Genomic DNA, 16,820 nt, shown 5'->3' on the forward strand with positions numbered 1-16,820 from the left:
AAAAAATTATGTTCTAAAACTGAAATAATACTTCAATGTTTGTGGATTCTTATCAGGTATATGTAAGAGTCTCTGGGGCGTTGGTTTTCTTGTGTTCAGTAACTTCCTACGGTTCAACAACTAGGCAATTCAGGATACTGCTATTCACACGCCACTACCTTATAGAAGAGGAATATACTAATACTTCTTGACGCTGTCATATTTTGATTGGCATTGTTTAACCGTTCTTCTTTCTTGCTCTTTTCACGAAACTTTTCCCACTCCATCTTTGTTAATGGCAATGGAAGGGACAGCCTTTCTAGCCAATATTTGCATGAAGAAATCATACTCCTCATTACTTTAGCATCATTCCTGTCAGAATGAGTCAAAATCAACAATATGCCACAACCCTCCCCTCTCCATCATCATCCACAGCCTCAACGCCGCTCTATCGAGTCTTTCGTGGCCTAAAATCCACGCAAGTCATCCCAATCCCATCCACGAACGCAGCATGGCGTACAACTCTTAATGATCTCAAGATTATTTACCTTCAGGGACGATGGAAGGAGTGTGACAGTAAATGTCTTCGTTTGGTTGGGATTTGTAAGGTCTGTATTCCAGCATACTGTTTGTCAGATGACTGAGATGACATACTAATCAGGCAGCGTTATTGTAGGACTCGCCTATCATTCACGCATACTTGCTGTTTTTGATTGGTTGCTGTATCGAGATACATGCGATAAATATGCATCAGTACTCGGCAGCAAAGACGAAGAAAATGGAAGATGCTGCGATGTGGTTTGAAATGTGTGCAGCAGCCTTGATGGATGTCGTCAATCTGCCCAGTGAAATTGATATCAAAGACGTCGTCTCAACACCACGAACGCCCGTTTTAGAGGACGAAATGTCTCTAGTTTATGATTATGATGACTCGCCTTTGGTTCAAAAAAAGGGTATTTGAACTGTCTTTGACCAATATTTTCCTCCAAAGTTCAGGCTAACCCGGGCACTTCCATAGAAAGAATTGAGCGCTTGACAAAAACAATCAGTCGACTGATTGACAGTGACTCTAACAATCCCTTTTGCGACGAAACCGACCCGTTCATGTCAAACAATGCCCTCTTTCAAAGAAAGTCTTTGTCAAATCAACCAAATCTGTACAGTCAGTCTCGATTGACGCCCCCTCCTTTACGAATTCGCAAAGATATTTCATTGCATGTCGATATACCGTCACCACCACTTAGTTCAATGAGCTTTTGTTCTGCGGAAACAGCTTATCGAGACGAGAGTATGATGAGCACACTGGGTCGACGCGATGGGGGTGGGTTTCGTTCTTTGGCGAGTATCACGGAAGACATGAGCGACTGCACCTGGACTTCCGAGACCTGGAATAACTGCATGATGAACAGAGGTCAAAATATTACCAACCGGCCATACCCTATGCATTCGAGGGATTCATCTTCAGTCGATGATTGGAATGGTTTCATGTCTCAGGCAATCTACGAAGCAAGAATTGAAGCGAAGAAAGAAGTCTTCAGAGCGGAGATTGAACGACGAGTCGCAGAAAGAGTACCCAGGGTCGATGAACCGATCCTCGTCAACATGTCCAGTTTTGCCTCCCTTCCTAGCTCAAAAGGAAAAGGAATGCCTCGGTCAATCAGCGACATGATCCGCGATTGCTTGGGGAAAGAAGGCGCCGAGGAGATGACGCCTTCCTGTCTGCGGCCAATGCCGCGTTCGTCCAGTGCAAAACCGCTGCCATTATGTCTTAAGCCAAAGCAGACTGTGAGAGCATCAGACTCGGACAAGGCTTCACTAGCTCGTTTGGAACACGCGTGGGAAGTGGCATGCTTCGGCGGGTGGTACATGATAGACTCTGACCGCCACTCCTTGCACGTCGTTGAACAGAGTTGGACACAACTTCGCGAGCGATGTCATTTTAACAAGATCGCAAGCAATGGCAATAGCGATATCGAAGCACGCATCACCCGATTCGACCATCAGCTCTCTTCTTTGGTGCAATCTCTGCAGCACAACATCTCCGATATACACCAGCTAGCCACCGACATCAGCCACAATCGCACACTACACCTGCAGACCCAGAAAGTTCCACCTTCCAAATCATACTGGAGTTTCTCAGCCTTGTCACAGGATGTTACCGACGAGAAGAGCAGCGACGATTCTGATGATGACCACCACAATACAAAGGACATGAGATTCAATCTGGGCTGGGCTGCGCCGGGGACAGTGCTTAACGAGAACAAGGTTGCAAGAATCCGGAGGTTGAGGAAAGATGGATTCAGGACCGTAGGGTTACGCAATGAGCAGCGAGGGCATAAGGGGGATGAGTGGTATTCTTATCTCTGCGAGGAGGCTTTGAAGGATGCTGCATGTTTGTAGTCAGTCTGGTATTGAGTACCTAGGTATCTTCGTGATTTGTATGTACGCACTTTCACTACATGTAGTTGCTATGGCCTCCTGGTACTCGGTAACCCGTAATATAAAATGCGTGGGGGGACGTCAGACAACATTGCGATGGACTCCACAGCATATGCAGGATCAAGTCCAAAGTTATTGGCTTAAAGAGAAGCTAAATGATCATACGAATCATACGCAGTGACGCACGTAATGATATTGGATGGCAATGGGGTACTGTCTCCGTCCTTCTCCTCACCCTTCCTGAGGATTCCTCACCCCGCACGCCCATTGCTGTGATACGCTTGCTTCAGCCTTTGACAAGCAATAGTGGCCCACTGTTTATGCTTTCCTACTCCATAATTCGTATTCCCCCGGTTTCCTTGATACCTCAGGTTTGTTCTTAGCCGTTGATTGTTTATAAAGATGCCCCTTCCCCGCTGTCCTCACATCTATCCACTGTTTTTGTTCAAGGAATTGTTTTTATCGTCATGTAAGTCTTAGACAAAAAAGAAAACTACACGAATGAATTGGTCTAACGGATATTTAGGGGATACACGGCTGCATTTGCCTTTTTCGAAGCTCTGTGGGAGGTACGCTGATCTCCATCTCCTGTTTTGCGTTATACTAACTGCTCAGGCCGGCGTTCAATACGTCTTTGTCAACCTGGGGACCGACCATCCAGCCATCATCGAAGCACTAGTCAAAGGCCAACGAGAGCGCAGAGATCAATGGCCCAAGGCAATCACCTGTCCAAATGAGGTATGCCGACAGGATGCGGGTAGCATCGGCTGTTCTTCAAATACAAGATAAAATGCTGATACTGATATTATAGATGATCGCCCTCTCAATGGCCGATGGATATGCTCGTCTTACAGGAAGACCACAATGCGTCATAGTCCACGTCGACGTCGGAACCCAAGGTCTCGCTGCCGCCGTGCACAACGCCTCATGTGGTCGAGCACCCGTGCTCATCTTCGCCGGGTTATCGCCTTTTACGCTTGAAGGGGAATTAAGGGGCTCGAGGACGGAATATATTCACTGGATACAGGATGTGCCTGACCAGAAGCAGATCATCTCGCAATACTGCCGGTATACGGGTGAGATCAAGACGGGTAAAAACGTCAAGCAAGTTGTGAATCGCGCGTTGCAATGGGCTACTAGTGACCCCCAGGGACCGGCGTATTTGTTCTGTGCCAGAGAGATTATGGAAGAGGAGATTGAGCCATATTCATTAAAGCAGGAACAGTGGGTGCCGGTTACAGGATCTGCGCTGCCGTCGAGTGCAGTCGAAATGATCGCAACTGAGCTGGCGAATGCAAAAGAACCCCTGGCTATAGTTGGGTATAACGGTCGCAAAGCCAGTTCTGTAGAGGAGTTGGTCAGGCTAGCCAACTTAGTCAAGGGCCTCCGCGTGGTTGACTGCGCTGGATCGGATATGAGTTTCCCAGCAGACCACCCTGGCTGGCTCAGCCTACATTTCGGAAGACATGACGCGGTCAAGACGGCCGATTTCATTTTGGTAGTTGACAGTGACACGCCCTGGATTCCCACTGTTTGCAAGCCAAAGGATACAGCAAAGGTGGTTCATCTCGATGTGGATCCATTGAAACAACAGATTCCGATGTTTTATTTGCCATCAATTGCCACCTTCAAAGTCGACTCTACGACCGCCTTTAAACAGATTAATGACTATATTGCTTCGAATTCGAACTTGACCCAAACACTGAATAGCCCAGAAGTTAACGAGCGACAGAAAAGTGTTGAAGAATCCTACCGAAAACGACTTCAAGACATTGCAGACTCTGCGGTGACTCCTGCTGGTGGACCAGATGCTTACCTGAACGCCAACTATCTCATGGGCCAACTTAAAATGGCAGCACCTCCGGACACTATCTGGGCGATTGAGGCGGTGACTTTGACACTACAAGCAGCAGACCATCTTCAATGTACTCTACCGAAATCCTGGATCAACTGCGGCGGCGGTGGACTGGGCTGGGTCTGGCGGTGGTGCTCTCGGCATCAAGCTAGTCAGTGACGACCAACACGGCGGTAAAAACAAGGGCAAATTTGTCTGTCAGATCGTCGGCGATGGCACATTCCTCTTCTCCATCCCTGGGTCTGTCTACTGGATCGCCCGTCGATACAACATCCCCATCCTAACCATCGTCCTCAACAACAAGGGCTGGAACGCCCCCCGCCGAAGCTTACTGCTTGTCCACCCGGACGGCGAAGGGTCCAAAGCGAGCAATGAAGAGATGAATATTTCTTTTGACCCAACACCGGATTATGCGAGGATCGCCAAAGCGGCTGCTGGAGGGGAGCTGTGGGCTGGTCGAGCAAGTACGGTTGGGGAACTTGCGGAAAAGCTTCCGCAGGCCATCCAGAGTGTTTTGGACGGCAAGTCGGCTGTTCTAGAGGCGCAATTGGATGGAACAGCAGGGAAATATGTGGGAAAGTAGGTTCTAAACTAGGTAGCATATTGTAGCAAGCATGATTAATCGAGCCTAGACTGTAGATTGTGGTCACGAGATGCTTTGAATTCCGTAGACTCTCGACTCAAATGGGGATCAATTGGAGAAATTCTTTATCGATAAGGATACCCCTCCCGCGATAAGCCGAGGCTAGCCTCCACTAAGCGACCAAACACGATCGAGCATCACGAACAATGTGCCACAGTACATGACCAAGGAATAGAGCCAATTACCTAATTTCTACCATTGGTAACTAGTTAAGTTACCTCGCTTACAGTTGACACTCTCAATTGCGGAGAGCTGTACTCAGGTCTATGCCGATTGTCATGTCGTGAGAGGGCGGATAGATAGGATATAATGCCGCTGGCCGACGTCGGTGCCCCGGATGTGCTCGAGCTGCGTAACAAGCAACAACACAGCGAGCGCAGAGCTGCGATTTCAATGTCGACCGGACAGGCTAGCTATACTAAAGATGATAAATAGACCGCAAAAATGTCGAAATGTGGAGGAGAATCGCCAATGATATCACAGCCTGAAGAAATGCACAATCTTAGCGGTATTTTACGGTTCTTGTTCCCCCGATACAGTTAGACCCGTAACCAAATACCACCTGTCCCCATACAAGCTCGCGGGTAATACCGTGTCAATACAGCACGCCCTTATCTCGACAAGCAGCGATAGCGGCGATCCACCGTCTTTTTTTCCCTTCTCTCTCTGTCTGTACGGAGTCTGCTCCGCGCCCTATGATCCCTCTACCGATTGGTGACTCATGCGCCGTCGTTGATAAGTTATTAACTAAGTTAGTTACTCGTTTATCTCGGCAATTCGATGCCGTCTGATATTTCTCTCGTCTCATAACTCCGGTTTGAATTCAGTACTCGACTCTGTATCCCAAAACACACACTGCAGTCGAGCAAAACACAAAATGAGCCCCTCCGCAGTCGACATCAACGTCCAGGGCGAGACCGACACCACCGCCGTCGTAATCCCCAACCCCCTCGACCCCAACGCGCTCGCAGCATGGCGCAAAACCGGCAGCGTGCCCACGGGCACCGCCGCAATTTCCAACAGCGACATGTTCAAGAGCCCCGCCTGTTTCAATCGCCCCAAAGCCAAACGATGGGATCACTATATCTCTACTGAGGCGAAAGCGCGCAAACCATCCTCCCTAAAAGGCGCGGCGAAGTATTTGTCGCGACCGGGCATGATTTCATTGGGTGGCGGGTTGCCGTCCAGTGAGAGTTTTCCTTTTCAGGAGTTGAGCATTAAGGTGCCCAAGGCGCCGGGCTTTTCGGAGGAGGAGACGCGTACTTCGGGTACGACGATAACGGCGGGAAAGCATGATATCAAGGAAGGGAAGAGCTTGTTCGGTATGATTGAAAGTTATCAACGATGAGGGACGGGTGGCTGATATGCGCAGATTTGGAGGTTGCGCTCAACTATGGACAGTCAGTAGGGTTTGCGCAGATGGTTCGATTTGTTACCGAACATACAGAGGTATTTCTTCTTCTTCCTATCGGGGGCAACATAGTCAAATTGACTCTGTGATCAGATTATTCATGACCCCCCATATTCGGACTGGCAATGCTGCATGACCGTCGGAAACACCATGGCCTGGGACGCGACTCTTAGAATCCTTTGCGAACGAGGCGACTATATCCTCACCGAGGAATATGCATTTGCCAGTGCTTTGGAAACCGCCGCTCCCCTCGGAATACGCATCGCCGCGGTCAAAGTGGACGAACAAGGTCTTCTCCCCGACGATATGGACGAACTTCTCACAAACTGGGATGAAAAGGCCCGTGGCGCCGCAAAGCCACATCTTCTATACACCGTCCCGTCGGGTCAGAACCCAACTGGTGCAACCCAAAGTGCTCAACGACGTGCAGATGTTTACAAAGTCTGCCAGAAGCATGATGTCTTTATTGTCGAGGATGAGCCATACTATTTCCTTCAGATGCAGCCCTACAAGGCCGATGTGCCTCCTCCATCTTCCCGCGAGGAATTTCTGAAAGTCTTGCTGCCGTCTTTCCTTAAGCTTGATGTTGATGGCCGTGTCCTTCGTCTCGAGTCGTTCTCCAAGGTTCTCTCCCCAGGATCTCGTACCGGTTGGATCGTTGGCTCGGAGCAAGTCGTCGAACGCTTCGCCCGTCATTTTGAGTCTTCAAACCAAAACCCTAGTGGATTTGCACAGCTCGCTTTGTTCAAGCTTCTCGACGAAGCTTGGGGTCATTCGGGCTATTTGGATTGGTTGATGCATTTGCGTCTTGAATATACCCGTCGTCGCGATGCATTACTCGAAGCTTGTGAGAAATATCTTCCTCAGGAAGTCACCAGCTGGGTTCCGCCATCCGCCGGCATGTTTGTAAGTTCTCACTATATCTATCCTCTAATGCGAGTTTCCGGTCTAATCATCAATAGCAATGGATCGAGGTCCCCTGGAAACAACACCCCGGCTACGCTCAGGGAAAATCACATGCCGAAATCGAAGAAGCAATCTTTTTGGCTTCCGTTGACCGCGGCGCATTGTTGTCGCGTGGAAGCTGGTTCCGCTCCGATAAGAACATGCCGGAGGACAAGATGTTCTTCCGCGCAACGTTTGCGGCGGCGCCGGCGGATAAGATGCAGGAAGCTATTAAGAGGTTCGGCGACGCATTGAGGGCGGAGTTTGGACTGAAGGCGGAGTAGCCGTTTGTTGGTGGGTATATAGTTTGCGATTCATAGTCGTTCGACGAAACAATCTATATATAGCTTACTGCATACTTTTAGCCTGTGAGGCGTTGACAAACTCTTGATATCAATTGATGACTGCATAATATATCCGTGGATGTACATACTGCATACTATAACTGTGACAATAGCGCCAGGTCCAGACTAGATGAGTCATGTTATTCTTGCGGCAACATTGACGTGAAATCGACGAGTACATTGTCGGTAGATTGATACTATCCGAAGTTGTTTATCGGCAAATTTCATTTCTTTATGTGCAAGGACGCATACAATATCTACCTGGATACACACCGTGCTTGTAGTCTACCTACGTACGTAAGAAATTAGTTAATTGCCAGGACTTAGGGTAGTACCGTAGTAGAGTTGCAAGCGGTTGAATGCGGTCGTGACTATTTCTTCTCTACTACTACAGAGCAAGTTAGGTTAGTGAATTCTTCTCAATTCAATCAAAATAGAGCGTAGCTTACGTAGTATAGGAAACATCCATAATTCCCTACGGCTTAAGGATTGTTGCAACTTAACCTATTTTTGCATCCGCCAAGCCAGTCAGTCATCTTAGTCCTTCTGTCCCACCTTCTGACCAGTCCGTCAACCTTGTTCAACCCTCTGTCTTGTTCGTTGTTTGTTTGTTGTGCTGAGACATTATCGTCTCTTTTTGAGTTTTGACTGAGGGTAGAATGATCGACAGTACGTCGGTGGAAGCTGTTGCGTCGTCGGCCGAGCCAGCACATCCATCGTCTAGACTCTGCAGTACCGCTCAAGCCTAGACTACCTAAATAAGATCGACTTGGATCCTAGGAACGACACAACCCTGCTATTCGGTCATCACTAATTAGGGACCAACCTGCGGATGACATGCTTCGTGTTTATTCCGGACGCGATTCAAACGCCAGCTTGTTCGCTACTTAAGGCAGCAAGCCGCCAATCACTTATCCCTTCCTAGTTCAACTCTTCAGGGACTCATGGTTATATGATCCTAGTCAAAAAATTGCAACCATAGCCGCAGTAGCAGTGGACCACAGTTTAACGGGGTAACTCAACAACCGCAGTGGCCCCATTCAAATTCAATGGGGGTGATTGGAGCTAGAATTAGCTCTATCAGGGAAACAGTCTACAATCAGACCATCTACGACCACCTTTCCGAGACATTTTCGACTTGTTTGACAGCGTCTGTGCGATCATGGAGTGGTGCATAATTTGCTTTTCTGGGAAAGTAGCAATTGTGGTTTCGGAGGTTTGTGCTCATAAGAATACTGGTAGCCGCAACATGAAACAAGTTTGCTGGACAAAGAAGAGCGAATCATCGATGAGAGCCAACAGAGCCCATCATCCCATATCAGAACTACATCCTACCCCGGTACATTCTACTAGACTGCTAGCTAGTGTTGGACCTGAGTAGGTAGCCCTAAATTTGGCTCTTGGCATGGGATGAAAGCATGACTACGAGACTTATAAGAGTCATCAATCCCTCTCCCATGTTTCAGTCATTTTCCCCCTCTGCAACGCTAACAGTTGAGGTACATTCAATATGACTCGTATTGTGTCTCTTACTGCCCTTGTGGCGGCTCTTGCTGCTGTTGCTACAGCTCGTCCTGCTCCTAGCACTCATTCCGTCCACGAAAAGCGTGGTGGACTTCATCATCGCTGGACCAACCCGCTGCGTATCAGGTCTGAGTCTGACATTCACGTCAGAGTCGGACTGAAGCAAAATAACCTTCACCGTAGCCATGAATACTTGATGGATGTGTTAGCTAACCTACCACGGTGCGATAACGTGACATTCTGGCATTCTGACAAGGGTTATCTAGTTCGCATCCTGATTCCAAAAACTATGGCAAGTTCTGGACTGAAGAAGAAGTGACTCGAATTTTTGCTCCTTCTGGTGAATCTGTCAACATCGTCAAGGACTGGCTCACCGATTCTGGTATTAGTGATGTCCGCATTACCCACTCCGACAATAAGGGTTGGCTGGCCTTTATCGCTACTGGTGAGGAACTCGAGAACCTGTTGCACGCAGATTTCTACCAGTACGAGGATTCAGAAACTGGCAATACCGCCGTCAGCACCGAGAGATACCATGTCCCCAAGCATGTCAAGGAGCACATTGACTACATCACTCCTGGTATCCGCTTCCCATTCCTCCAGAAGCGCAATGCTCTCAGAGATCCTCTACGGATTCCCACTCCACCTCATATTCAAGCGAAATTGGCGATCAGTGCCAACGACTGTGCTGATGCCATTACCCCGGATTGCATTGCTCAACTGTACCAGATTCCTCCCGTGACTATCACTCCGTCATCCAACAACTCCCTCGGCATCTTTGAAAGAGGTGATCTGTACAGCCAGGCTGATTTGAACTCTTACTGGGCTGCGTACCCTTCTTACGGCATACCAAATGGAACAGCCCCCATTCTAGAACCCATTGATGGTGGAACTGGCTCTATGGTCGCTGGTGAATCGAACTTGGACTTCTCGCTTGCCCTTCCCATCATCTACCCTCAGAACATCACTTTGTTCCAGACCGACGATCAGTACTGGGCTGCTTTTGGCCACGGCATGTTCAACACTTTCCTGGATGCTATTGATGGTGTACGTTCACTTTCATTCCTCCTCTTGGTCGCTCAAAGCTAACTACGAACTTGTTAAAAGTCCTACTGCACATCTTGCTATGCAGGCGAATGTGGCAACGCTGACATCGACCCTGTCTATCCCGACACCCATGGTGGATACCAGAGCCAAGTCATGTGCGGTACTTATCAGCCCACCAATGTCATTTCGATCTCTTATGGTGCTGCCGAGGACTACATTCCTCAGTCGTATTATGAGCGACAATGCAATGAGTTCGGCTACCAGATTTCTGCATGATAGAAAGTCGAAACTAACTTTAACAGATTCATGAAGCTCGGTCTTCGTGGAGTTTCCGTTCTCTTCGCCTCTGGAGACTCTGGTGTTGCTTCCGGCTCCGGCTGTCTAGGCAATAGCTCTACCGTCTTTAAGCCCGACTGGCCTGCTAGGTACTCTTCTTCTATGTTTATGTCGTTTTTCAAATTCTAACGGCTACTGCAGTTGCCCCTACGTTACCGCCGTTGGTGCCACCAAGATCCCCACTGGTGGCTCTGTCAGTGGCGGTGAAGTTGTTGCCAACGACCCAACTGGTCATCCTTATTTCTCTGCTTATGCAAGCGGTGGTGGCTTCAGCAACCTCTTCCCCATCCCCGACTACCAAGCGGATGCTGTTGCCAGGTTTGTTACTCTCCTTATTTGCGAAAAAAATACTTAGCTCCCGTTGACATATTATTTGCTCCAGCTACCTTGCCAACTACCCCCCTCCCTACCCATCCTACAACGGCTCCATCCTCGGCGAAAACGGCGGTCTCTACAACAGGTCCGGCCGCGGTTACCCCGACGTCTCCGCCGTTGGAGACACTATCCCCATCTGGATCAATGGCGACTCCGTCATTGAAGGAGGTACCTCCGCCTCTGCCCCCATCGTCGCATCCATCATCAACCGTATTATCGATGAGCGTATCGCAGCCGGTAAGCCCGGTCCAGTGGGGTTCTTGAACCCGGTGTTCTACGCCAACCCCGACGCATTCAATGATATTACGAATGGGACCAACTCGGGATGTAAAACTGACGGATTCTCGGCTGTGCCTGGATGGGACCCGGCTTCGGGTCTTGGAACACCTAATTATCCTAAGTTGAGGGATGCTTTTATGGCTCTCTAGATACATGACTATGTTTTACCTAGCATAACTCCAATAGTTCTATAATAGACCAGAAGCTTCAACATTGAACCTTGGATCTCAAATATAAGAGCCTATCAAATTGATCTTGTCTTCACGTCACATAGAATATCCACTGAATCAATTAAAACTATCAGAAATAGATATAGTTAACCAGGTAACTAGTTAATTAACTAACGTTGGTCAAGTGATTGTGTTATTGTTGTATAGAAGCAGTTGTATAGAAGCAGTTACATAAGCACGCCAAGCCCACCACTCAGACAGGAAAAGTGGCGGAAGATCTGCGGGAAAAAGGTTAATCGAACATCTCTCTCTGGCTTGCTCCATACTCCTCAGTCCATCTATTGTTCTAATCTCCTTATTACTGTTGCTTGTTATTTTCTCTTTGACTACTCGTTATACGATACCCTTTGATTGCGTAGCTCCCCCTTCGCTGGTTGTGTGTCGGGATACCTAGCCGGTTCGATTACTTTACCTACGGTAACATCCCTTCGTTCAAGGTTCGTTCCCCCGGAGTCTAGATCTCGGTAGGTTTGTTGATGTTCTTTCTGTATTTCCACGGGTTTGATCTACATTGAAATTCATATTCCCATATACTTACCTACCTCTTGATCTGGATGGTCTATCTTGAGATTGACTCGCTTGAATGAGATACTTCAGGCGTTGTCCCTGTTACCCCTTGCCCCTTACTACATCGTCACATGACTAGCTATCTATCAATCAATTTGTACAGTTTGTACTAACCATGTGGATAGATCTTTCATTCCTTTGATATACATTCAAGCATTCAATCTGCTTTTGTTACTATCTATCTGTGGCAGTACATGCAAAGTAGATTATCAATCTATTTCCTCTGATCTACTCACTTAGCACATTCACACATTGGGGTTCATCCATCAAGTACCCCTAATAGATAGGGCAGATTGAGTGTGTGTGCGCAGCTTCTCGCTTATTGAGTTGCTTTCTATGAAGTTCTGTAGGTTCTTCTCCAACTATCATCCCTGCTTTTTTATAGAACTATAGATCTGAAGCTATCATCGGTTCTGGTCATATCGAATCTTGATCAAAAGTGGGGCTATGTGTAACTTGCTAACATTGCTTTAGTCTATCCAAATTATCCCACCCCTATTCAAGATATGACTTGATCTTGCTCTATGGCTTCAAAGAGGGTGGCTCTTCCAACGCAATATCGAGGCAGAGTCTTTCTTGATCTTCTATTCAAGGGTATAGCCCTAATATCTTTGACGAATATTATTCCTGTAAGTAGTCAATATTCCTCGTCTCCCCTCATCTTCCTTCTCTGCCCTTCTTCAAACTTGCACCTCACCGTCCTTCTTTCATATATCTCCATTGCCTCTTACTCTCTCACCTCAATTCCTCCTCCAACGTCCTCATCACCATGCCTTGCCTGGGCAAGCTTTCGAGAAGCCGTTTTCTGACTCCCAAGGCAGGAAAACGCAGGCCAACTTGGATACAGAGACTTTTTCGAGCTCTGAGGTGCGCCTCCAACATGCAATTGCATCTCCAATACTAACCTCTCTTTGTTTCATGACAGTAAAAAGCAGAAGAAAAAGTATCAGAAACGCCCAAAGATCTCTCTCGTACGCCAGGATTCGTCGGATCTCTTTACAATTGTCCGGCCTTCACCATTGTTCGACCCTTTTATCGATCCTTTTGATCAGCAGTCCCCGACCACCCCCGTATCATTCTCTCCAGATTCATTTTTCCAGATTCCCTCTCGGCGCCCGTCACAGGAATATTTGATAGCTCGTTCAGATTCAAGTCAGCAAGATAAAAACCTGCGTCTCGAGCCCTCCCCAGATCCTCCTTCGACCTTGCGAGTAAGAATTCAGGATACTGCATCCAGTCCTCAGTATGTAGTCGTTACCAAGTATCAATATTATAAATCGGATGCTAACCTTATCTTAGATCTCCCTGGTTTGACGACCTTGTCCGGAAACGACCTTCCACCCCTCCATTCCCTCCTGTCTTTGAGGATCAGAGTACCTCACAATTTCATATAAACAAAGGCAGCTCTGCACCAGACTCTGAGGTCTTCTCAAAGAGGATATTTCCATTGCTAGAGGATTGTTATTTCCCTACCCAACATTATTCCCTTCTTGGCACCGACAAGAGTGAGGAGGGTAGCTTGGTCTCTAGTATAGGGTGTGTTGCCAAGGTAAATGCCCACCAATTCTATTGATTTGCCTCACTTGAGCAACAAAGGCTGTTCACATGACCTTGAAACATCAGTCATAGTGCTCTCACTTTCTATCACGTACTAACTCTTTTAGTCAATTTACGAGAAAGATCCTCTCAAAGCATTGACACCAACCCTTACTCAACCAAAAGGCTCGCCTACCGAACGTCCTCCATCAAAACTTCTCTTCGAGTTACTTCCTCCCAAGACTGATTCTCATCGCCTATCTGCATATAGTCGCAAATCTCGAGCGGTAAGATCAGAACACGCGAAAATGGAGGTCTCACGAGCATCTCAATTCCTGGACCCGTCCTCTGCCATGGCAACGCTCACAAAACAAAAATTGGAGTCAATCAAACTTGCCAGAGAACAAGCTGCAGCTGTACACGAGATGTGTCGACGCGCAAAATCTGAAGTTCCTCCCTACGAATTTGAAGAACTCATTGGAAAAGGCGCATATGGACGCGTCTACAAAGGTCGTCAGCTACCTTCGCGAGATTTGGTGGCTATCAAGGTCATGGACATTGATACTTTGGATTACAAGATGCATCGTGATATGAAGGACGAATCAATCAAGGATTTTATCCATGAGATCAAGGCTATGAATCAGGCTAAAGAAGCTGGGGCGAGGAACATCAATATGCTCATTGAGGCTATTTCAATACACTCTCAGTTGTGGGTTGTCTGCGAGTACTGCCCTGGAGGTAGTGTAAAGACGTTGGCAAGTACTTCATTATATCTTGTGGAGGTTGCTATTTACTAACTTAACTAGATGCGTGCTACGGAAGACAAGCTGGAAGAAAAATACATCATCCCAATTGCCCGTGAACTCGCCAGTGGTCTCCGCGCAATCCACGACGCAGGAATCATCCATCGAGATGTAAAAGCCGGAAATATTCTCATTCACGAAGAAGGGCGCTTACAAATCTGCGATTTTGGCGTTGCTGGTATCCTCCAATCTAAAGTCGACAAACGATCCACCTGGATTGGTACTCCTCACTGGATGCCTCCTGAGATGTTCTCGACTCGTGGCGGCGAAGCCCATCAATATGGTAGCGAACTTGATGTTTGGGCATACGGCTGTACACTGTACGAATTCGCAACTGGAAATCCGCCCAATGCTGGGCTTCGAGAACGGATGCAAATCGGACGTGCATTAGGACGCAACACACCTAAACTCGAAGGCGATCAGTATAGTCAGGAACTCAAGAACCTTGTCGCTTTCAGCTTGAATTCAGATCCTCTCACACGCCCAACCATGGCAACGATTCTCGAACACCCTTACATCGCCGGTTCTGAGACCGAATATCCAACAAAGTCGTTGAGCGAATTGGTACGAAACTACTATCAGTGGTCTCAACGTGGCGGCCAACGCATGTCTCTTTTCCATCCCGGTGGCGCTGCTGCCGCCGAGTTCCCAGACAATCCACAGTTTGAAGAGGACTGGAACTTTAGTACCACCGACGGATTTGAGCGTCGCTACTCTGTCTTGGATCTGGATCAGCTCTCTGCCTCCCTTGCCGAGCTGGCTGGAAACGAGCCTTCATTCCCACAGAACCCCGAGCCATCTATGGATGATATGACGATTACTGAAATGACGCCAATCGAAAAGGCGAACTTTGACGAGCGGGTGAAACGAGGTGCGGCAGCGATGGAAGGTCTATTCGATGAGCATAAACCAACATACAAGTACGAAACAAAGAGTGATTTCGTTCCAATTGAAGAAAAAGAAGCACCGTCCGACTTGCCACTTCGTACTACTACAGATCGATCGTCCGTCACGTCGACATTTATTGATATCAACTTGGGCTCGTTCGACTCTGCTCACTATGCTGCTGGAACTGCCTCGCAGTTTCAGCTCGCGGATGCTGATACAATTCGCGCTAACCGGTCAAGTTTACGCTCTGGTCGCAATTCAGATGGCGAGCAATCACGTAATCGCTACAGTGATGTTGAGAGCGAAACTGATACTTTTCAGCCAAACGCGCCACGTCCGCCTACTATGGATTGGAAGTTTCCCACTATGATCGTTCCTGAAGACAATGAGCCAGAAACCTTGCCAGCACCCGTCGCAGATACCGAGCCTTTTATTTCTCCTGCTGAAGAGAAGCGGGCGACTCGTGATTGGAAGTTCCCTGTTATGACTGACACGGCGAACGAAGAGATGCCCATTCTAGAGAAGGACAATCTGTACACGTATGACGAGACACCGGCTCATACCATTCGCCCTGCGCAAGTCCAAACGCATCAGTCTCGCTCTTCACACCAATCACAACAATCCACCCTAGATCTCAGCCTTGGCCACGTCAACAACAACCTCAGCGTTGATGGGCTCGACGTAGCAGCCATCTCCCGCCCTTCAACAGCTACATCAACAATTAGCGACTACGACCCATTCCGTTTCGATCGAAGCCCCGACAACTCCCAACGCACCCACCACCGCATGGCATCAAAAGCACCCTCTCTATTCAGCATTTCCAGCCTCGACGAAGGCCCCGGTCCGGACCACGAAGATGATATAATCGTTGAAGAAGATGGTCCAGGTCCAGATCACGAAGATATCCCTGAGCTTACCCCCAATGCTACCGCGGGTACTTCGATGACTGCTCAAATGGAGCTGTCTCAACAACGTCAACGAGCTGCTTCTTCGTCTTCTCGTGACCTCAGCCGTCCTACAAGTCAGACCTTGCAGTTCCCAGAAGTCCAGTTCCCGAGTGCCGAGTCTATGATGGAGGGTGCTTCTGATGATGTTATTACGGCGGAGTTGGATCGTTTGATTGATGATTTTATGCAGGCGTGTTATTCGACGATTAATGTAGTGGAGAATATGGAATGAGCGGACTTTTTTTCCCCCTTTTGATTTTATTTTTCGAACAAAAAGCTTGACAAAGAGCGAATGGAACAATCTTGCCATGCTGGAGTATTTGGAGCCTTTGCCTTTTCTTTGTGGGATTGCGCGAGTACTTTTCTCTTTCGCAATTGTTTTTGTCTCTTGTACCGTGTATACTACCTTTTCATCGCATCCATTGAAGTAGCGAAGAAGCAATCAACGAAATTGAGACCGTCGCGGCGTGTTGCAGATTTTTCATTTTCTTACTCTCGAAGGAAATATCCAAGTTCTTCCATTTACATAATCAATCGTGTTCCTTGCGTCTTGTATACTATCCTTCATGCAACCCCAATCAAGTAGCCAGAAGGAGTTTCATCATCTGGGGATTATGACGTGGTTCGCTATTTTCACAGTCGACAAACGGCAATGCCTGAGTAACTTCTCTT

General features: G+C 47.9%; 4 protein-coding genes across 4 annotated transcripts; all 4 read left to right on the top strand.

Moving 5' to 3' along the window:
* Positions 1-724: 724 nt before the first annotated feature.
* Positions 725-4,856, top strand: EYB26_001981 (uncharacterized protein; the record flags this gene model as incomplete). The annotated part of the gene is made up of 8 exons (XM_054261289.1): positions 725-932; positions 998-2,378; positions 2,597-2,760; positions 2,821-2,887; positions 2,945-2,987; positions 3,034-3,156; positions 3,230-4,204; positions 4,329-4,856. 8 exons carry the CDS (start codon positions 725-727, stop codon positions 4,854-4,856), a joined length of 3,489 nt encoding a protein of 1,162 aa, XP_054117264.1.
* A 937-nt stretch (positions 4,857-5,793) lies between these two features.
* On the top strand, positions 5,794-7,556 carry EYB26_001982 (uncharacterized protein; the record flags this gene model as incomplete). The annotated part of the gene is made up of 4 exons (XM_054261290.1): positions 5,794-6,238; positions 6,289-6,365; positions 6,421-7,233; positions 7,290-7,556. 4 exons carry the CDS (start codon positions 5,794-5,796, stop codon positions 7,554-7,556), a joined length of 1,602 nt encoding a protein of 533 aa, XP_054117265.1.
* Positions 7,557-9,126: 1,570 nt separating this feature from the next.
* On the top strand, positions 9,127-11,326 carry EYB26_001983 (uncharacterized protein; the record flags this gene model as incomplete). The annotated part of the gene is made up of 6 exons (XM_054261291.1): positions 9,127-9,344; positions 9,407-10,187; positions 10,248-10,438; positions 10,490-10,612; positions 10,665-10,841; positions 10,906-11,326. 6 exons carry the CDS (start codon positions 9,127-9,129, stop codon positions 11,324-11,326), a joined length of 1,911 nt encoding a protein of 636 aa, XP_054117266.1.
* A 1,417-nt stretch (positions 11,327-12,743) lies between these two features.
* EYB26_001984 (uncharacterized protein) lies at positions 12,744-16,380 on the top strand (the record flags this gene model as incomplete). Its single annotated transcript, XM_054261292.1, has 5 exons — positions 12,744-12,841; positions 12,900-13,217; positions 13,274-13,523; positions 13,639-14,265; positions 14,317-16,380. 5 exons carry the CDS (start codon positions 12,744-12,746, stop codon positions 16,378-16,380), a joined length of 3,357 nt encoding a protein of 1,118 aa, XP_054117267.1.
* Positions 16,381-16,820: the final 440 nt, after the last annotated feature.

The sequence above is a fragment of the Talaromyces marneffei genome, chromosome 1 (genome assembly GCF_009556855.1).
Source record: "Talaromyces marneffei chromosome 1, complete sequence".
NCBI lineage: Eukaryota > Fungi > Ascomycota > Eurotiomycetes > Eurotiales > Trichocomaceae > Talaromyces > Talaromyces marneffei.